Source organism: Daldinia childiae (genome assembly GCF_008694065.1).
Source record: "Daldinia childiae strain JS-1345 chromosome Unknown Scaffold2, whole genome shotgun sequence".
NCBI classification, from domain to species: domain Eukaryota; kingdom Fungi; phylum Ascomycota; class Sordariomycetes; order Xylariales; family Hypoxylaceae; genus Daldinia; species Daldinia childiae.
Genome location: NW_022984643.1, coordinates 1,515,344 through 1,537,189, shown reverse-complemented (window position 1 = coordinate 1,537,189; position 21,846 = coordinate 1,515,344). Strand labels below are relative to the sequence as shown.

At 48.3% G+C, this 21,846-nt stretch overlaps 5 protein-coding genes across 5 annotated transcripts; 2 read left to right on the top strand and 3 right to left on the bottom strand.

Moving 5' to 3' along the window:
- Nucleotides 1–1,646: 1,646 nt before the first annotated feature.
- GL218_01329 (uncharacterized protein) lies at nt 1,647–3,322 on the bottom strand (the record flags this gene model as incomplete). Its single annotated transcript, XM_033577793.1, has 2 exons — nt 1,647–2,706; nt 2,781–3,322. The coding sequence occupies 2 exons, from the start codon at nt 3,320–3,322 to the stop codon at nt 1,647–1,649; spliced, it is 1,602 nt and encodes a 533-aa protein (XP_033438653.1).
- Nucleotides 3,323–4,554: 1,232 nt separating this feature from the next.
- Nucleotides 4,555–5,655, top strand: GL218_01328 (WW domain-containing oxidoreductase; the record flags this gene model as incomplete). Its single annotated transcript, XM_033577792.1, has 3 exons — nt 4,555–4,953; nt 5,015–5,472; nt 5,538–5,655. The coding sequence occupies 3 exons, from the start codon at nt 4,555–4,557 to the stop codon at nt 5,653–5,655; spliced, it is 975 nt and encodes a 324-aa protein (XP_033438652.1).
- A 3,351-nt stretch (nt 5,656–9,006) lies between these two features.
- Nucleotides 9,007–17,018, top strand: GL218_01327 (Lovastatin diketide synthase LovF; the record flags this gene model as incomplete). Its single annotated transcript, XM_033577791.1, has 4 exons — nt 9,007–9,097; nt 9,152–9,385; nt 9,464–9,701; nt 9,761–17,018. 4 exons carry the CDS (start codon nt 9,007–9,009, stop codon nt 17,016–17,018), a joined length of 7,821 nt encoding a protein of 2,606 aa, XP_033438659.1.
- Nucleotides 17,019–18,747: 1,729 nt separating this feature from the next.
- GL218_01326 (uncharacterized protein) lies at nt 18,748–19,170 on the bottom strand (the record flags this gene model as incomplete). Its single annotated transcript, XM_033577790.1, has 1 exon — nt 18,748–19,170. One exon carries the CDS (start codon nt 19,168–19,170, stop codon nt 18,748–18,750), a length of 423 nt encoding a protein of 140 aa, XP_033438658.1.
- Nucleotides 19,171–19,440: 270 nt separating this feature from the next.
- On the bottom strand, nt 19,441–20,576 carry GL218_01325 (uncharacterized protein; the record flags this gene model as incomplete). The annotated part of the gene is made up of 2 exons (XM_033577789.1): nt 19,441–20,368; nt 20,425–20,576. The coding sequence occupies 2 exons, from the start codon at nt 20,574–20,576 to the stop codon at nt 19,441–19,443; spliced, it is 1,080 nt and encodes a 359-aa protein (XP_033438661.1).
- Between the last annotated feature and the right edge of the window lie 1,270 nt (nt 20,577–21,846).

Here is a 21,846-nt window from a genome sequence, read left to right as displayed (position 1 = left end):
TTATCATCCTCCGTGCCCTGCCTTACTACATGTAAATGCCTTCTATGCGGTTCCTTCTATAAATCCTGCGATTTCTGTGCCTGTTTCCGTGCCTGTTTCTTGCTTCCGTCGCAACCGACCCGGGTGCCTTTAAATTTATAGGTACAGCACCCGTTGAAAGGATCAATCTTCCAAGGTGGGCTACCGTGCCACCTTTGTGGCACCCGATCTATAACATCCCACTATGTACGATGGGATGTGGGATGTAGGATGGTACGTATATCTTACGTAGGACATGCGCGTATATAGTATACCTACCATATGTATGTCTAATCTATATTTTATAAGCATGCATAATACATTTTCAATGCAGGCTCCTCCCCATCGAATAGGTATGATGTTCCGGCTATTGGAATACAGCGGACCCTTTACTTACTTGGGGCATGCATAGGTACTGCGTTCTGGAACGCGCCACCAACGCACTTTCTCAGATTAAAGGTCGCATCGGAAGGACTTTTCAGGCAGCGCGGGTATTTAGGTCCTAAACGTTCTAAGCGTTCTGATAGATTCCGCCAAGGAACCAATCCTCAGGTAGGACCCATTGAACCTACCTGATAAAACCTGCATACACGTTGCAGACTGCAGAGGTAGGTACCTAGGTACCTTGTACATACATGTAAGCAGGGCATCAATTATTTGTGCCACCGGTTGGCGCTGAAAACGATGTGCGGAGTAAGCACCCTATTGGACCGTTTGTCCTAGCTGAAGTTAAGATGGGGCTACCTAGCTCGTATGTAATGCGGCTCCTCCAAACCCCTGTCAAGTCTCCACCCTGTACCTTGTCGGGAACCCCAGCTTGCTAGCGTGGTCTTGGCATAACCTTGAACAGTGGGTATAATTGAGTCGGTCTGTTCCCACGTGTATTCGCATATGCAAAGGAGGACGCGGGGGTGGGGGCAGTGTAACAGTAGTACAAAATGAGTAATCATTTCGGGACGGATGTGATTGATGTGGATTGGGTAGGCTATAGGCAGGCTATGGACCACGAAGGAATAAAACGAAATGATAACTTAGTAAGCTGACGTATAAGGGAATAGCTCGATGGAAGATTCCGAGACGAATCCGTCCGGCAGTCGTAAAGAAAAGCCATTCTGGATTGTCGTTTGAAAGATGCGCTGAACGGGGTTTTATTGTAGTTGCATTTATCGGGATGATCATCATACCGGGGATAAGATGTAAGTCCCGTTACAATGCATGCAGTTATTACATATCTTGAAGATCCCAGAGAATAGAGAGTATGAGGTCATGATTTCCCAACCAGATAAAGTTTAATAGATCGGATGCATAATCAGTAAAGATCGTCCTATGTTTAACCCAATCGGATTTTTATCTCTTGGTGTTGACGTTGAGGGTGCAGTCTACATGCATTGACCTATCTAACTTAAGTGGCTTCAATTGATACCAGAGTTAAGACTAGGAGATACCTACCTACATAGAAATAATCATAAGCACAAAAAGGGGAAGGAGAAGAGAACAATTCAAAAAATAATTTGTAAATAAAAAGATATCAGTTGTCTCATCTCTTTATTATTTAACTTCTAACTCTAGAGTCTAAATGTCTAATCTAGATTCTAGATTCTAGATTCTAGATATCGAGTAGTATACAATCAAAAGTGACTAAGTTCTATATCGACATTGCTTAGTGATAGTTGAAGATCCGAATCGGACATTCCTATGATTGATGACCAGTTCATGTCTTCGCTCATCAGATCGATGTCTGTATGCGACATCTGAAATTTTGCGATCATCGGACCGCTGTTTGCTGTTATAACGTGCGACATCGAGGAAGAAGACGGGGTATCTAATATGTCATCCTCCGGCGTGCCGCACTCTCCTATACGTCCCAGAAGCCTTCCTAGAGTTTTTGCTCCGGCTTCTGCCATCGCGTTGAGGTCGGCTAGCATTTGTAACCGCTCGTGCGCTTCTCGTATAGCTTCTACGCATCTAGCCTGGCTAATATCCATAGCCCTCGTCGCTAGGGGATCAACTAAGCGGAAGAAAGCTGGGAAACCCGAGCCGTCGTCGTCGAGACCTATTTGTGTCGGCTCCCCATCATCACCGTAGTCGGACCCGCCAGCTAAACAGAGACAAGAAAGGAGCACCGCCGCCTCAAAAGTGTGAAAGATTATGTCGAATAGACGTGTATGAGTGGCGCCTAATAATCTATGAAGTGTTGTGATAGCCTCCAGCATATTTAGTGCTGCCCGTGCTAAACTTCTCTTTTGGTGTTGGAGAATGGCCTGCTTATACCTTGGAAGAGCAGAGATCTGGTCAGGCTCCAATCGAAGCAGCGGCTTGAAATTATTGCAGACGGAATTATATATAGCGACGTGAAATAGTTGTCGCTGCCGCGCTAGATTAGGAACGCCGACGTCCCATTCTTTATTTGGATCCAAACCAAACGGAGCGGGAATATTTGTGATAAACTCGGTGCAAAATCTTTCGTAACGTTCCTCCGCGGCGCTGGGATCGTAAGATACCGACGTGTTACGGCTGCCGATGAAGCTGTTCCAGAATCGGGCCAATCGAGCTTGTAGAATCCGTTCCATAAACGCCTCCGGAGCGCCACTCTTCTCAAGATCTGCGATTTGGTGTACCTTTGGTAAGCTCGTGGTACAAAATCCGTCAGAAAGGAACGGGAGGCGTTCGAGGGAGCTGGATAGGCGTCTTTGAACCAATAGTTAGTAATGCTTCTTCTTTGCACAAAGTTAGATATTGGAGAATGAGACATGTATACTTACGCATCCCAAATATAAAGATTGCAAAATATCCGCCGCCTCATCTCACGCTCGAATTCATCCATCCCTTGTGATGCAGCGCCTGTAGGTTCTCTATGGATTCCTATCATCTGCGCTACTCCAATAGCCGAACCGAACGTTGCCCACGAAAGTTTTATATTGCCTTCGCATTGCTGGTTAAGCGCGGCGAAACAAAGATGTTGCACTCGGATTAGAGAGCCCGTCGTGTCTGCTTGTGCACATATCTTCTCTAGTATCTGGGCCGTCCGGGTGCATTGGTATCGTATCTCAGTTAAAGAGACGCCACGAATCATATCGGATGTATGAGCTGGCGAAGGGAGGAATTGCGAACAGTATGCGCTGATACGCAAGATGAGAACGGCAAACTCGACATCTACCAGACGAGTTACAGGTCTCCTTGTCCACCAATCTTCATATTCGGCCAAGAAACTTGGCGGATGTACGAGCTGATTCATCCAGTTGACCTCATGGATGAAATATTGGAGAAGAAAGTCTAAAATTGGCCTTGCTGGTATCTTTCCCATCTCATGTTGGGCAGCATCCAAGATTTCTCCAGACAAGTTTGTATAATTGGATTGCCATGGTCTTGTCTCTTCTACTTTCAACTAATTTTTGTTAGGTTGCTGACTTTGAAAAAAGATATAACATAAAAGGGGGATAAAATATACGGGTTAATACTTACTTGTCGTAATAATCCAAGCGTATTAGAGTCACTGTCATCGAAATATCCAAAGAGATCTGCTAAAGAAGCTTGTTGGTTGCTCTCGAATCTCTCCCTCTCTGACATGGCTGCCAACTGCTGGTTTGACTCTACCGGTGGCGTCTCCAATAATCTTTGGTTGGACGATGCCATGCCATCTTGTCCTGTGTTCGAACCCACGCTTTGTCTCGAGGGACTTAGACGAGGATTGGAGATGTAAGTGCATTCTTCTGGTCGTCGACGCCGAGTGCAGTGGTTGCATGGATATTGTCGGTTACACTATTCTAATTAATATCTAGTTACATGTATAAGAAAGACTACGGGATAGTTATTAGGTAAGTACCTTCTGCTTTTTCGAATAGCATGGAATGCAAGACGAAACGACACGTTGTTTACGCTTTGGAGTTGGTATCATGATGATAGAATATTAAAGATCGTTAAAAGATCGAGATCGATGGTTTGGAAATGATCGTCAGTAAACTTATCACATAAGAAGGGACCATAAATCGAATCTTGAACATGAGATTGGCATTACAAGCTAGGTATAAGAAACGTGCGGCATGTCGAACCCCCCCTTTCGATACCATGCCCTTATATTCATATTAATATTCATATTAACTTAGAAGTATAAGTATATTATCGAGGGATCCTACGGAAATAATGAGCCACATAGTTTACTAAGGCTATCATTGATCAGCCTCTTCGTTTCAGTTGGCCGGTTATTTTAAGGAACTAATGCCGTCATGCGGCACCTGAAAATATTTGTCAGATACTAGCGCTGAAGAGGTCGAACCAATAATAGTGAAGCCTCGATATTCGACAAATGTACAATTCGTTTACATTTTTATACGCGCTTATGTTCATTCTCAAGTCATTTAAGCTCCCCCCCTCTCCCTTTCTCCAATCTTACCTTGCATAGTTCATTAACTCCAAGAAGCTCTCCCCTCCCCCCCCTTCACGAATAAAAGAAGTCCTAGTATAACTTTACGAGACATCCCATAGCTTAGCTTGACAACATACGATATATTTCTTGGTAGCTTCATCAAGTTTACAATCATGGGCACCTTTCCTGGATTTTTGTACCGACAGGTTACCTTCAAGCCTAAGCCGCTGCCTAAGAGCCTAAACCTCAGCGGCAAGACGGCTCTGGTCACGGGTGGAAATGCTGGTCTCGGTTTTGAGGCTGCTAAAGAGTTGACTTCTCACGGATTGTCTCGAATTATCCTGGGAGTTCGTACCGTATCAAAGGGCGAAGAAGCAAAGAAGACTCTTCTCACGCTGAACCCTCAGATCGACGTCCAAGTATGGGCGATCGACCAGGAGTCTTTCGAGAGCATTAAGAACTTCGCCGACCAGGCGGCAAGTCTCGACAGGCTAGACATCGTCATCCTCAATGCCGGTGTTAAGAGCATGGAGCACGTCAAGTCGAAAACAGGCCATGAGCTAAATGTCCAGGTATGGAACAATCTAAACACCTAGATAATCGCGCGCATCTAACCCGAGGTTTTCGTAACAGGTTAACCACTTGGGTACTGCTCTACTTTCCCTTCTCATCCTCGGACCTCTCAAGAGGACGGCCGCGGCAACGGGTGAGCCGTCGCGCCTGACAATCGTCAGCTCGGAGAACCACTTCTGGGTGAAGCTCAAGGAGATCAAAGGTCCCGACACGCTAGCAACCATGGACAAGCCGGAGACTTTTGGAAAGGGCATGGATCGCTACAACGCGACCAAGCTTCTAAACGTGCTATGGATGCGCGAGCTGAGCGCTAAGGCTGCGGATTCCAACGTTATCATCGATGCCGTGAACCCCGGCTTCTGCCAGAGCACCCTGCACCGCACGGATTCTAGCGGATCTTCCTTTGCCAACTTGATCGGCTGGACTGCCGCGCAGGGCGGACACTGCCTGACTGACGCCGCGACGCAACACGAGAAAGATGGTAACGGCGCGTACATCAGCGAGCAGAGCGTTAAGAGGTAAGAATCCCTACTACCTACCTAATATTTACAAGACAATAGATGCTAACCAAAGATAATGTTAGTCCTTCTCCTTTCGTGCTCTCACCAGCCGGACGAAGCGCGCAAACCAAGATCTGGAACGAGACTATCCAACTTCTCCAGGACGAAGTGCCCGGCGTCGACCTTCTTGCGAACCTCTAGTATTGAGGCTAAGACAGTTTGTATCATGATCAAAATCGCATATTGTTCGTATTATTAGCAGGGCGCGGCAGGTAGCCGGGTGGAGTATCTGGACAAAATTGTTTCAAGTCTAGTAGTTTAGCTTTCTGTACCCGATTATTACCCATATAGATTTTACCAATACCATTGAATACTTGTTGAGATTGTCAAAGCTCTGCATATGGTGTGTTTTTTTCCAGCTGTGTTATGCAAAGGTTTAGGTTAGAGTGTTGTATTCATTAGGTACGTCAAAATTGGTGTGGGGCATTAAACATTGAAAGTCCTAGACTAAAATGTAGACTAAGGTACTCAGAGACCGTTTTCATTTAGTCAATTGGTCAGAACTTAGAGTTTATTTTCTGACGTCAACTATAAGGTCTTACAATTTTTATGCAGTCACTATTAAGTCTTGATATGTAATAATTCAAACTGAAGCCTGTATTTGAAGTATTTAATGCCTTTAATTAAAAAGAGCCTACCTAAATTTTCGAATTAATACTATAGTCGCTACAAGAACATATCTATGTATACATAATTACTACCATACACTACTACAGTCTCGGAAATGGATATTCGGCACGGTAAAGACGTCGGAGTGATTACGTACGTTTATCAGGTAGGTACATAATTCAGGTATTAATTAAAGGCCTTCCATGTCTCAGATCTTATGGGTTCTAGGCTTATACATATCAATCGGCAACCAAACTTGGCATCCGAATGGTTGCCTCGATCTTACCCTGTTATTTAGCGTAGCTGCTAGGGGATAAAAGTACAGAACATATAACTATCGCTTAGATAAGATATAAGGGCTTTTACGAATATTGCGGGGGAGACAAATATTAAGCCACTGGGCTAATTAGAATTCTGAGTGGCTGAGATAAGGGCATAAGCGGAAACTGGACTTTTGTCGAGGTGGAATGGACCACCCTTGCTAGTACCTAGGTACCTAGGTACCTCCCACGTAAGCACTTTACACCCCAGGGCCCATGCAAAGCATAGGTCACAAATCAATTAGTTACCTTGGTTGTGAAACCATAAACTCGGGGGCCGTTGTATGACGCATAATTTTACTATGTACTAACTTGCTCAATATTTGTGCAGTCCTAAAGTAATACCTAGCTTAAAGTTTGAAGTTATTTTATGAGATGAGGAAATGAAGAAATGAGGAAATTGCAAAGCTGGACCTACCTCTAATATAGATATGTATTAGGTACTAGGTTATTACCTAACTAAGGTGCCTAAAGGGTCCGTTTAAGATCGGCAACTAAAACTGTGCTGGGGGCCATTAGACGGCATTAGACGACTTCTTACAATAGCAACAACATTTTAATTCGTCTCGCACTCATTTTACAGCCCACTCACTCACTTACTCACTCACTCACTCTCTGGTCGGCATCAACGTTGCCCAATTCGTATCTACCTCCTACCTAGGTCTCGCTATTTAGGACCTCGAATTCTTTTCGGCAAATAACTTGACGCCAAGGAACGAAGCTATACTATTTCTAGCTGCCTTAGCTTTCCTTAGTTACAAGCCAGGCATTGATTGTATAGGTTCAGCCCATGTTTTCATTAATCTGCAGTGGCGTATCTGGCGCTTTAGGGTCGCTAACACGTTGCGACCATCCCAGTTCTGAATGCGCCAACGGGTAAACCCAGCTTTGCCGCCAGCGAGCCGAGCCAAGGCGATCGAGATGCACCCATTTCGCACCCCTTACACCGATACCTGTTTCTCAAGCCTCTTTCGCGGGAAGCTCATTTGAAATTCTATTGTTTTGATGATAAGTCACTTAAGCACTAGGAACAATAGCCTGGTTACTCCCGGCCGCTGCCCTGCCGAGTCTAGTATTTAGTGCATATACTAGGGTTTCTATATAAGCTTCTATGATTGGTGGGCCAAATCAAATAGAACAACGGGCATGTACTGTTATTCTCATAGGGTGAAGTCGTTGCTATCGCAGTCTCATCGTGAACGACTCTAGGTAATGGTGGTAGGTAAGATGACAAGCATCCAATATCCCACGTATCTTCCATTATCTGCAGTTACTTCTCCCTTTCTTGCAAGATGCAATAGGTCATCATACGCGGGATATAAGCATATAGCAACCTTATTAGCGTTATAAGCCAGTAGTTTGCCCACCTTGAGGGCCTCTATGACGATACCAGGGTAAACACCCATGATAATATTCAATTTGACTTTATTTCCTTTGTGATTATGCTGGCGTTAATGTCTTTTTCTTTTTTGATGATTTTTAGGCCAGTATATTACTCCTCTATGGTTATGTTATGATCACCTGGGTAAGGTACCTAAGGTACCTAAGGTAATATTTCATTTTTCCGTGACGATATTGCGACTAGTATCTTTTGACGATATCGAAGTTGTTAATCCTCCTGTAACGATACTGAAATCAACACCTGATTCTTCCGAAACGATATGTCGTAATCAAAATTGGAGATTAGACGATCTCATATCTCTTACTGGTAAGGAACGCATGTAAGTGTTGGCGATCCTCTAGAAATGAAGGCAAGATCCCGTGAGACACCTAATAAAGCTGATAAGCTGGGGTTGATTGTGGGGTTTGAGGCACAGATAACTACGCCGGCGGTAATGATTGCGGTCCGCGATGAACATGCGCCGCTAAGTTCGGAGATGTTGGTGGTTTACGTGGTGTTGTCCAGGATGGCTTATCATTCCCCATCAACTTCAGGTTTCGAAGGAATGATCAAGAATTGGACCTGAGTCCAAGCGGATATCGTAAACAAGAGTTAGGATTTAATGAGTAATCAGATAGACGACTCCTCGACCCGGGGCAAGGGGTATGGCAGGGGAGATATCTAAGTAAGAAAATACTGCTTATCTCCCTTGCAAGCTAGCAAAAATAGAATTGCCTATAGCTTCTAGAAACCTTCGCGATGCAAGGCGAATACCTAGAATGACGACCCGTCGGGAATGGTTGATGGATTAGAGCTGAAGGCGGATGCGGGAGGCGCAGCATTCGGCAACGAAGCGTCTTACTAACTCTGGCCAGAATCTTACAATCTTCGGCCGACTTTCATCGGCTTGAGTATATCGAAGGAATATAGAGGCTTAGGACTATACAAGTCAGATCCTAGATAGGAGAATTATGTCAGCAAGACGACTTCGTCAAGACTTTCAACATGAACTACTAATATCATGGCCTCCGCGACTCGAGATGAGGTTGATTAGATTCTTTAGACAAACAAAACAACACAGCATTACTTGGGTATTTGGGATAGATTTCGCCGCGTCTTTTTTTCAACTTTTAGATCATCATTAGCTCTTCATTGTTCAACACACCACAAAATCAGCCAGCCATGTCTTCTCAGTCGACTAACAACGGGGCACCTGAAATGCAAAATGACTTCAGCGGTCATAACCCAGAGCCGATCGCCATCGTCGGCATGGGTGAGTACAACTTCAAAAAGCTTTACTAACGGCATTACTGACCATGTATACTAGGTTGCCGATGGCCGGGAGACGTCCAAGATGCCTCGGGCTTGTGGGAGCTTTTGAAAAACAAGCAGACCGGCTACAGAGAATTTGGCGATCACCGCTTCCCCCTTAGCGGTTTCCACCATCCCAACCCCGATCGCCCGGGGAGCGTCGCAACTCGCGGAGGTTTCTTGTTGGCGGAGGACCCCCGTCTGTTCGACCCATCCTTCTTTGGCATGACACCCTTGGAAGTAGAAACGAGTAAGTAACATGAGCCTTCGTAAAGGGGTTAAGAACTTGAGAGGCCATAAGAGAATCGTCACTAACTGAATATTATAGTGGACCCCTCTCAGAGGAAGCTCCTCGAAGTTGTATACGAGGCCTTCGAAAACGCCGGAGAGCCATGGGAGAGCTTCTCCGGATCGCGCACCGGCGTCTTCGTCGGTAACTTCAGTACTGATCACACACTCATTGCGGGGCGAGACCCTGACCACCCTCGACCTTACGCTAGCACCGGAAGCTCTATCAGCATTCTTAGCAACCGCGTCAACTACATTCTCAACCTTCTTGGTCCCAGGTAAGACTCCCTACTAATCGTTCCGCGCGGTATCAAATGCTGAGACGTGACTGCTCTAGTGTTACTCTGGACACTGCTTGCTCATCTTCTATGTATGCGCTCCACCTTGCCGTCACGGCTATCAGGAGCGGCGACTGCGACTCGGCCATCGTAGCCGCTTCCAACTGCATCATGGATCCGACCGCGCAGCTCATGATGACAAAGCTCGGCGTCTTGTCAGCAACATCTACTTGCCACACCTTTGACGCTTCGGCGGACGGCTACGCTCGTGGTGAGGGTTTCGCCGCGCTTTACCTGAAAAAGGTATCGGACGCGGTTAAGGGCGAGTTCCCCATCCGTGCCGTAGTCAGGGGTACCGCTATCAACGCCAACGGTCGCACCGGTGGTATTACCCATCCCAGCAACGTGGGTCAGGAAGCTGTCATCCGCCAAGCGTACCAGAACGCCGGAAACCTTCCTCTGGGCGACACAACCTACTTCGAATGCCACGGCACCGGAACTCCCGTCGGTGACCCGATCGAAGTCTCTACTATCAGCGACGTTTTCTCTTCCGAGAAGTCGGCAGACGACCCGCTGTATCTTGGTTCCATCAAGACCAACTTGGGCCACACTGAATCCGCGAGCGCCATCGCCGGAATCATGAAGGTCGTACTCGCGTTAGAGCACGGTGTCATCCCGCCTAGCGTCAATGTCAATAAGCTCAACCCTAAGATTGATCTCGAAAAGGCTAAGGCCGTTGTGCTGCGGGAGATGACCCCGTGGCCCGCTGGCAAGGTCCGCCGTGCTAGCATCAACTCCTTCGGATACGGAGGCGCTAACGGCCACTGCATTATTGATCACGTCAACAATGTCATCCCCAACTACGTCAAGCCTGGTGTATATGCGGCACCTCAAAAGGCCTTGGCTGATGTGGTCGAAATTGACGGCCCCATCGAGACCGCCTCGGTACCACCTCATTATCCCCTCGCGGCCGAAGTTAAGGCGGTACGGAAGGCTGACGCCACCACCCGCGACTTGGTGGTGCTCCCATTCTCAGCCCACAACGAAGCATCTCTCAAGCTCAACGTCGCTACCTTGGCCGATACTATTGACACTCACTCTCTGGCAGATGTCGCCTACACTCTCTCAACCAAGCGCACTAAGCTGATGCAGCGAACTTTCAGCATCGTCAACAAGGAAGACCCAGAGCAGTCTCTTAAGGAGAGCCTTGAGAAGCTCGCAGTCATCTCGAGTTCTGCCAAGACCGCAAAGCTCGGTTTCGTCTTCACGGGTCAGGGTGCTCAGTGGCCCGCCATGGGACGAGAACTACGTCAATATGCCGTGTTCAGGAAGTCAATCGAGTACATGGACTATGTTCTCGGTGCGCTCCCGGAGAAGCCCTCGTGGAAGATCGAGGACATCATTACTGGTAACTGCGAGCCTGACCGTATCCAACATCCCGAGATCTCTCAGACTGTCTGTACTGCGGTGCAGGTTGCATTGCTAGATCTGCTATCCTCCTGGAACGTGCGCCCCTCCGGTGTTGTCGGTCACTCTTCAGGTGAGATGGCTGCTACTTATGCCGCTGGTCGCATCACGGCTGCCGAGGCCATTGCCGCTGCGTACTTCCGTGGTCAGGCCGTTGCTAAGAACAAGCGACAGGGTGCTATGCTTGCTGTCGGCTTAGGACGTGAAGAGGCACAGGAGTACTTGATTGGGTTAGAGGAGAAGATCAAGATTGCTGCCGTTAACTCCCCTAACAGCCTTACCCTCAGTGGTGATGTTGAAGCGATTGAGGAGCTTTCTAAGCTTCTGGAACAGGACAGAAAATTCAACCGTCTACTCCAGACCGGTGGAAACGCTTACCACTCGCACCACATGCGACCTTTGGGTGAAGACTACGAGAGCAGCCTTTCTAAGGGCCTCGCTCGCGTGGCTGACTTGGGACTTGCTGATCTCAAGCAGAGATACCCGGCAACAGCCTGGACGTCGTCTGTCTACCCCGAGAAGGCTGCGGTAGGTATCGAGGTTAACCCGCGATACTGGAGAGCCAACCTCGAGTCTCCTGTCAGATTCTCCGACGCTGTACTGCGCATGGCTAACTCGGAGTCTAACCCCATCGACGTCCTTGTCGAAGTTGGTCCGCACCCTGCTCTCAAGGGCCCCGTTGCTCAGATCCTGAAGAGCGTCGACGAAACCAAGCCTTACTTCTCGACTTTGAAGCGCAAGGAAGACGCTCAGGTTTCTATGCTTAACCTCGCTGGTACCCTGTTCTGCCTGAACGCCCGTATCGATCTCGGCCTTGTTAACTCAGTGGACGAAATTGATGCCGTCGAAAACAAGCTGACCCTCGTCCACGGTAGCACAGCCGTAGACTTGCCGCCCTACAAATATGCTTACGGACCAATCCACTATTACGAGAGCCGATTCAGCCAGGAACTCCGATCCCGTAACATTCAAAGTCACGACCTGGTTGGATCTAAGCTTCCCGGAAACGCTAAGCTCAGGCCTCAGTGGCGCAACATCCTACGCCTCAAAGACTTGCCGTGGCTTGGTGACCATAGGCTTTTGCCTCACCCAGTCTTCCCTGGTGCTGGCTACATTGCCATGGCTATCGAGGTAGCCTCTCGGGCTTACAACGAATTGCCCGAGCCTTTCCCTATCACCGGATTCTCCCTACGCAACGTCTCCATCAGCAACGCCCTGCGCATTCCGGATGATGACTACGGAGTTGAAGTTCTCATCAGCTTGGAACTCGTCGATACGGCCACCGCAAAAGCCCCCGCCTGGACGAGCTTCTCTATCAGCTCCGTCGTGAAAGACTCGGACCAATGGACTAAGCACTGCTCCGGTCTCGTCAAGGTTGAAGTTGGCGGTTCCGTATCCCCAAAGAAGATGTCTACCGAGATGGATGCTAGGGCCGTCAGCACTCGCTCCTGGTACAAGACGTTCAAGGAGATCGGCCTAGGCTATGGACCCGCATTCCAGGGTCTGCGCGAGATCCAAGCTGATCCTACTCAAAAGTTAGCTGTGGCCAAGGTCGCTCTTGACACGACAGCCGGTACGATCAAGGGCGGCGAGTCGAGCTACCCGCTCCACCCCGCTTCCCTTGACGCTATCTTCCAGCTGGGTCTCATTGCCTGCCACGGAGGACAGACTAACGTCACTCACACCGCATATGTCCCGACTCACATTGACAAGCTTTACCTGAAGAATGGTAACACCGAGAACTGGGGAACCGCCATTGCCGGTGGTGAGCTTAAGGGCTTGCGAGGAGCCTACGCCAAGATGCAGCTGGTAAACCAGTCTGGCGAGGTCATCATGGACTTGCCTCAGCTTCGCTGCATCAGCTACACCGAGAAGCAAAGCTCTCAAGAGAATGGCAAGGAGTTCAGCGCCCCCGTGATGCGCCTCTCCTGGAAGCCTGATGTTCGCAGCCTCAAGACTTCGCAGGCAGGAAAGCTCTTCCCTCCGCCGCAAGAGAACATTGACAAGTGCTACCTATTTGACGTCTTTGACAGGTTGGCTACTCTGATGGTCGTGGACATATTCGAGCGCTACGGTGACAAGGTAGAACTAGCAACCGCGGCCGAAAACCAGCGGGAATTCATGAAGTGGGTGGCCAAGCGCATGAACGACGACAACGACTACGTCAAGGAGGCTAAGCAGCTATCGAGCGCCGAACGTCAGCAGCTCATCAGCCAGCTAGTCGAAGAAAACCAGCACTGTTCTGATGTCCGAATTGCTAGGGAGCTTTTCAACAACATTGACGACATCCTATATGAGCGCAGGTCTGGTCTCGACGTCGTTGTTCCCAACGGCATGCTTACATCATTGTACGAGGAAGGTATTACTATGACGGGTGCTTACCCGCAAGTCTTGAAGCTATTCGAGTCTCTTGGTCACATCGAGCCCAGCCTTAACATTCTTGAGGTTGGTGCCGGAACTGGTGGTGCTACCCGTATCATCATGAAGGCGCTTGCCAACGACAATGGTATCAAGCGCTACAAGGAGTACACTTACACTGATGTGTCAAGCGGCTTCTTATCCTCTGCTCGCGAGGCTATGGCTAAGTACAGGGACATGAACTTCTCCGTCTTGAACATCGAGAACGACCCGATGACTCAGGGATTCGAATCCGTATACGATGTTGTAATTGCTTCCGAGTGCTTGCACGCCACAGCTAGCATCTCTGAGACTCTCACCAACTGCCGCAGACTCCTTAAGCCCGGTGGTAAGCTCATCGTGATTGAGAACACCAGGACCATCATTGGACACGGTCTAGTGTTGGGTAACCTTACTGGTTACTGGAGCGGTATCCCCGACGGTCGTGTCGAAAGTCCTTTCTTGACTTTAGACCAGTGGAACTCTGCCCTCAAGGCTGCTGGCTTCTCAGGAACAGACCTTTCCTTAGACGATTACCCCGCCCCCTACACTACAGCTTCTACTATCGTAGCTACTGCCGTCGAGACTGACAGCCCTAAGCTTTCCCTCCAGACCACTGAATCCAACGTGTACCTTCTATACTCTAATGAGCAGCCCGAGATCCTAACCCAGCTTAGTGCTGAGCTAGAGCGTCGCCAGATTACTTCTGAGATCCTTCCCATCTCTCAGAGCGCTTATCTACCTCCCAACTCGCGCGTCATCGCTTCTTTGGAAGACGACTTCTTGATGATCGAGGCCAATGAACACCACCTCCAGACGATTAAGAACATCGTCCGCAATGCTTCGAGCACGGTGTCTATCACTAGCACTGGTATCGTCAAGGGAACCAACCCCGACGCCGGTGTTGCCGCAGGTCTTCTGCGCACCATCGGAACGGAGAATCCGACATCCAAGTTCTTGTTTGTCGACGTGGACCCCGCTAGCGATATCCGAGACCCCAACCTTGCTAAGTCGATCATCGACCAGGAGTTCGCGCTCCAGGGCAAGTCTACTGGCGAGAGCGAAGACCACGAGTTCGTGTGGCAGGATGGCTGCCTCTGGGTAAGCAGAGTCGCGCCAGACACTGCGCTCGGTGAGTTTTACGAGAAGCTAGATATGTCGCCGAGTCGCGCCGAGATGCTGCCCTTTGGCCGCCACGGACCTGTCCGTGCCGCATTTGAGACTCCCGGTATCCTGACTTCTCTATACTTCAAGCCGTACGAGGAGATGTGGAAGCCTCTTCCCGAGGACTGGATCCAGGTCAAGGTTGCCGCTGTCGGCCTTAACTGGAAGGATCTTGCCATCTCGGCAGGTCGCTTCGATATGAACAACTTTTCTTCAGAATTCTCAGGAGTTGTTGACAAGGTAGGCGCTGACGTCGTCGACTTCCGCCCTGGTGACAAGGTCTACGGTATGGGTAAGGGTCACTTTGGCAACTACGTGCGCACACCAGCTAGGCACGCCCAGCGAATGCAGGCGGGAGATGACTTCGTTGGAGTAGCCACGATGCCTCTAGTCTACATGACTGCCATATACGCGTTCGAGCACGCTACACAGCTCAAGAAGAATGAGAAGGTTCTCATTCAGTCTGCTACCGGTGGTCTAGGTCTTTGCGCTATCCAGCTAGCCCGCTCCAAGGGAGCCGAGATCTTTGCTACAGCTGGTACCGCCGACAAGGCTCGCTACCTAACAGAGAAGGCAGGAATACCCGCGTCGCACATATTCTCTTCGCGCGACCCTAAGGATATTCCTAGGCTCATCGAAGCTAGCGGCGGCAAGGGATTCGACGTAATCCTCGGCACTTCAACCGGAGACATGCTACACGAGTCACTCAAGCTTATCGCACCTCTAGGAAGGTATGTAGATGTGGGACGTGTCGACGTACAGAACTCGATGACCATGGCTCTGGAGCTTTTCCAGAAGAGTGCCACTTTCTCGTCTTTCGACTTGGGTGTCGTCATGGATGCCAGCGCTGAGATGGCCCGTCTACTTATGGAATCTGTTGACAAGCACTACCGCGCCGGACATATCGGACCTATCAACCCTGTCACATCCTCAGACGTGTCCCAGCTCGACCAAGTCCTCCTCGGCTTCTCCAAGGGCACCCATATTGGTAAACTGGTTGTCACCTTCCAGAACCCCGACGCCCTCGTCAAGATGGTACCGCCTGTCCCTCGTGCCAAGTTCGATCCCGAGGCGCGATACATCATCACTGGTGGTCTCGGAGGTCTTGGAAGGAGCATTGTCCGATGGATGGTTGAGCGCGGTGCTTGCGACTTTGTCATCCTTTCTAGGAGCGGAACCCAGTCCAGCGAAGCCCAGGCTCTTGTGGCCCAGCTGGACACTCGCGGTATCAAGGTGAGCTCGGTGCGATGCGACGTCAGCAAAGCCGACGATGTCCGCCGCGTCTTCGTGAAATACTCTCAAGACAAGACTATCAAGGGTGTTGTGCACGCTGCCGTTTCCTACCAGGATTTGTCATTCGATAAGCTCAGCACGGAGCAGTGGACTTCAGGTCTCGCCGCCAAGGTTCACGGAACCCGCAACCTACACGAAGCTACCAAGTCGTTGCCTCTTGACTTCTTCGTCATGACCACCTCTCTAGAATCCGTCTTGGCTCTTGCTACCCAGAGCGCTTACACAGCTGCCAACAACTTCCAGGAGATGTTCGCACGACACCGCAGAAGCCAAGGTCTCCCCGCTTCCACTGCTTCATTCGGTCTTATTACGGACGTGGGATTCCTTAGCACGAGCACTACTACTCTTAACCTAATGGCCCGTAACAAGGCTCTCGGCGTGACTGAACACGAATTCCTAAAATACCTCGAGATTGCCTTCCTCAACAACAAGATTGACGGAGAGGCCGAGTCTTGGAATGGCATTCAAGAAGACCCTCTATCGGGTTCTACCATTATCACCTGCCTTGACCCCCGCGAGATGGCAGATAAGAGACTAGAGGAGATGGCTGCTAACAACGGCAACGTCGGCCCTACTCCCCGCTGGTACAGCGATGCGCGAGTAGCGCAGGTGATGCGAGCATTCGAAGATGCTCAGAGACATCATGACGACGACGGTACGCAGGGCAAGAAGGGTCACGGCAACTCGGCTACTGCAGAGCTCCGACAGAGCTTCGAAGAGGCCATCGCAAAGGGCCCTGAGGAGCGCAACAAGACTCAAGCCTTGGTCACGTCTGCCGTCGTAGCAACAGTTGCACAAGTCTTATTTATCGACGTGTCGGGAGTGGATGCAAACCGCACCGTTGCCGATTACGGTGTAGACAGTTTGATCGCAGCAGAACTACGCAACTGGTTTAACACTGCTTTCGGAGCCGATATCAGCATGCTTGACCTGCTAGATACCAGGACATCTATGAAGGACTTGGCAGGGATGATTGTGGATGGCGCTCTGGCTTAAAGAGGCTGAGAGTTAAGGAATATATGCAAATAACGAGAAATGTGTATGAAAGGATAAATATTTTATTATTGTTAGATTAGGTGAACTTGTGTAAGAGGATCGGGATATAGGAGTTAAAGGTTACAATATGGGAAGGGTTTTATGGTAGATTTTTTTTTTATCTTGTTTGTTAGATTTTCTATGATAGGTACCTGTCAATCAGTTCAAAGTTACCAATATTATTATCATCGTATCTTCAAGAGGATCGAACCAAGTGACGAATCCCCGCAAATAAGAGGAATTTCCCATCGGGAAATTGACCCTTCGTAGCATATTTAGGTTACTGATGAACCATTTTTAACGATTAAATCGCCTTTTGTTGCAAAACCCCGAGGTAGACCTACCAATAGCCCTCAAACTGTCTCTTAAGCCTTATTACAAGACGGCGCAAGTATGCATCGGCTACATGGCCTAAACCAAAATTCTCACCATTTTTTACTACGTCGCAATCCATCACAATAGGAATTGATAGACGAGGGAGAGGAGGATGTGCCAGTAGTGGAGTCGCCTACTCCAAAACCAACTGGACAACCTAAAAGAGGTAGGGGCCGGCCTCGCAAACAGGTTGAAAATATTGATATACAACCTCAGAAAAAACCCCGTGAACAAGAAGATGAGGAAGAAGCCGAAAATCGTCGACAAGAAAGGTTTCCAAATCCTCCGACATCACCTACTTATTGGTCAACAACAGATGACTATGTTTTGTTTAGTGATTAATACACTTTGTGTATGCTAATATTACGTTATATTAGTAGTTGGCATGGATATTCGCCTGTGAGAGACGGTGATAGACTTGGCGTTGATGTGCTATGGAAGTCATTCCAACGCTGAAGCTTTCGGCCTCTATGAGACTCTTCTTCCTCAATGTCATCACTTCCTGATACATCATCACCACTATCATCACTTATATATATAACGCGTTCTTGAGAGACAGAGAAGTATTGGCGGCACTTGGTTCTATGTCCGGATCGAGAACGCTTCGTTCCTCGCGAAGCAGACGTGGCAGCTGTGTTGTGTTGAGTGCTAGATGGTAAGATACTGGGAATCTCAGTAGGTGATCGGATGGTTCGAACGCTGGAAGTTGGAGGGTTGTCCAAGGCCCCAGGCTCATGAACAAGTATCCGAATAGGTGGGATCTTAGACTCGAAGGCTCGGAATGTGTGGCTATTAAATATAGACCAAGCAAATCTTGCAAAAAGGTATTCTCGCCCAACATCATATAGCTCTCGGCATTGGCGATTATGGTATAGCTCATTCTGCTCAAACATGGCTTGACGTCGTGAGCTAAGTACATGTATAACCAACTTATATTCATCGCCGTCCAACTTAGGAAAGAAGGTAAGCTCCTTGTGATCCAATAGCCGGTGAATATCGCTACGAAGAAGAATTGTATTACTTAGGTCATCGATTTCAGGAAAGACTGATTGGTCATTCGAATATCGGTTCATCTTATTGTGCCTAAACCAAATATCGCTTGCTCGGGGAATGATATGGGCTTGATCGACACCGCAGAAGGAAGAGGATATTCGGCAGTTTTCGTCACGGACGTGAGTAGCATCGTGACCTGCATGCGGTATAATGCCACGTCTTTCGGGGGGAGTGGGATATATTCGGAGAGAGGCCCATGGAGGAGGCAAAGTATCGTGAGGGAATATCCAATGATTGAAAGTAGGGACGATAGGATAGGGTTCTATGAAACGTTAGTAACAAACATGACCATTAAAGCTAAATACTTGCCGTTATTTAATGTAGAAACATGAAAGAAGTATAACTTCTCACGAAGGATACGATCTGAAGGTAGTGTGATAGGGGTTGCTTTAGAGCTTGAAGATGTAGCGAGATAGGCTTTGGCTTGCGTTATATGGCCAGGCTTCGTGGTTTCAAGGCCAACATTGCCAGCGATAATACAGCAGGCATAGTAGACAAGGTCATAATAAACGCCCCCATCGTCTAAAGCAAGAAAGCGTAACAATGGATTGTAAGTATCAGGGTATCCGGGATGATAGATGTTGATAGCAGATATAACAGCACCCTTTACACATTCATCCGTAGAGCTTGAATCTACGGGAGGCTGTACAGGAGGAGATAATACTGTTTTGAGCTCGAGTTTCATGGTGATAGATAGGTAGATGACGAATAGCTTAGGAACAAGGTTATTTTAGGTGGAGTAATGACTGATTCAAAGAGATTGGGGATGTTTAACTGGAGGCCCCAACAGCCCCAACAGCCCCAACAGCCCCAATAATCCCGACAGCCACATACACCAAAATAGCCACATCATCCCCAGGTCCACAGTTCCAAATCATCATAATACCAGACCAACACTACCGCCAATACCTAAAATTGGCCCTGGCTAGGCGTGAACAGAAAAGCTAGCTTCACCCTAGAATTGGCGACCCATCCGACCATCAGCACTATCTAGCTTAAAACGCTTGAGAGAAATGATGTTCTGCGCTCGTTCCAGCCTCCATCGCTTCCGCTTCTCTTCCTTGTGCTGTATTCTATCGCCCGCTATCCTCAGCTTAGACAGCTGCGCGGCAAGTATAGCTTCGCTACTACGCACGATTTCACCGCTTCCACTCCCTCCCCGTTGAGTAACCTCGAGACTGGGAGCCGAGGGGGTTCCCGGGCGTGGGGCAGATGAGTCTAGAGGGCGGTTTGGATGTCGGTCTGGCGTTTCTCGGCGAGCGGGTCGAGGCTTGGCTTGGGGATCTTGGGTCTCGGGATTCTTCCGATGCGAGATGAGCTTTCCCGACGGCAAGCGCACCGGCGTGCTGTCGTCGCGTTGCGCCTGGTCGATGACGGCGTTTTCGGATCGTAGCATCTCGTAGAATTCTTCGGTCTCTATGGATATGTCAAATCGACAATGGCTCTTGGCTACCATGTGTTGCTGGACGCCCTCGACCGTGCCCCGCCGCGTGCCGCAGCATATGCATTCTCGGTAGCCGAAGATGACAAAGTGTAGGTACTCGATGATCGTATCGAGGTCGACGGCTAGGAATTCTTGGAACGGCACGTTGAAGCTATGTGCGGCGGCCATATGTGTCATGTTGTCGTCTAATGTGTCGGACTCTTGCGCGCAGAAGAGGCAACTGCCAGGATCGAAATCTGGTGCTGATGGTTCTTCTAGTTCATCTTCCGTGTCGCTGGCAACGTCTTGGTCTTGGTCGATACTAACATTAGGTTCATCTCTCCTTCGAGCGCGTGACGACACTGCGCTTTTCGTTTGGTCGGCGTCTGTCGAAGGAGGGGGTGGCGGCGGGGATCTGACACTGCCGGGCTCTGCTACTTTTAATCGAAGCTTGTAGACACTGCGATCGAGGCATTAGCTTAATGGTTTTTAGGCACGATGTGAGAATCGGCCTACTGCTGGTCGCTTTTGAGGTGGGCTTTCCACGTTTGCTGGTCACTCAATTCTGCGTTACAGAGTCTACAGAAGGAAGGGGGTTTCGCAATATTTAGGGACGGTTGACCTGACACAGCGCTTGTGCTCGTTGTCGTTGTTGTTGTGTCCACCATGCTGACCTTTAGTCCTTGTATGTACGGGGCGTTATTAGTTTCAAAGCTTGTCAGATTGAGTATTGTGATTTGAGTATCGTGATCGTTGTTAGCAAGAATATTATACGAATGTTCAAGTCAACTCCATCATAGGAGAGCGCGACGGATAATTAAATAAACAAGTTGATTTACAGCCAGCCTTTCGGCATACTATTTTACATCTAGCCATAGCGAGGCAGTTTTCGTATAGGCTTTCGTATAGACGCAGAACCTCCATTGTGCTAAAGATATGATTAAGACAAGATGAAAAGTGACTTGAGAATGAACAACTATGAATCATATTTGGACCCACCGAGTAACTTAACTAGCTGACTAATATGACGTTATGAGCAATACCTTTCTATTGATAAGATGTTACTATTTCGAATATTCTACTAGCAATACTCTCCTCATGTTATAAAGCGTATACCAGTAGCATATACTATTGCCAACTTATATACTTTAGTATAACTACCTGTTTTTTGGTTTTCTTTTTTTGGAATCAGGCAGTTTATAACTTTGATAGACTTGTTAGTTACCTATGTATTCAATAATAGAGTGTCACATGCAACTTACTAAGAGTAGGGTAGACCAATAAGAGTAAATGCGCATTTCATATACTATAGAGTTTTAACCAACTCTTAAGTCCAGCTAATAACCAAACCATTAAGTATTCAACCTAGCAGTTATCTCGAGACGTTCTCAAGCCCATTACGGATTATGGCTCTTTACCCCATCCTTGACGACTGGTTTGCAGCCCAGTCTCTCGTAGGTGTAGTTCTTGGCATCGTAAGTCTCGCTACCCCTAAGTCCATTCTCAGCTAGGCTAGGTATCTATTAAACGTTAAAGTTGTGGATTTCTGTCTACGCAACAACACGATGTCTATAACTGCTTTACTTCCACCCCCTTTCCAAATTTCCAGGTAAATCCCAAGTAACCTTTTGGATAGTATAACCTTAGATAGTCCCCTAAATAGGTCTCTGGTAGTCCCTTAATGAGGCGGAAAAGGTGTGTAGCTGTGAAATAAGGAATGAACTTCCTAATAGACCAAATGCTATGTAACACACCATATCCCTCCCCCGAAATGACAGTATAAATTTTGACCTAAGAGATACATCCTCATCAGGGCGGGAAGTAACTTACTTATCTGAGAACATTAATAAATATTATTACCTAATGAAATGACTATATTATCGCCCCTCTAGAACCATGTCCTGTATTTAAACGACGATAGGCTTAGTTGAGACCAAG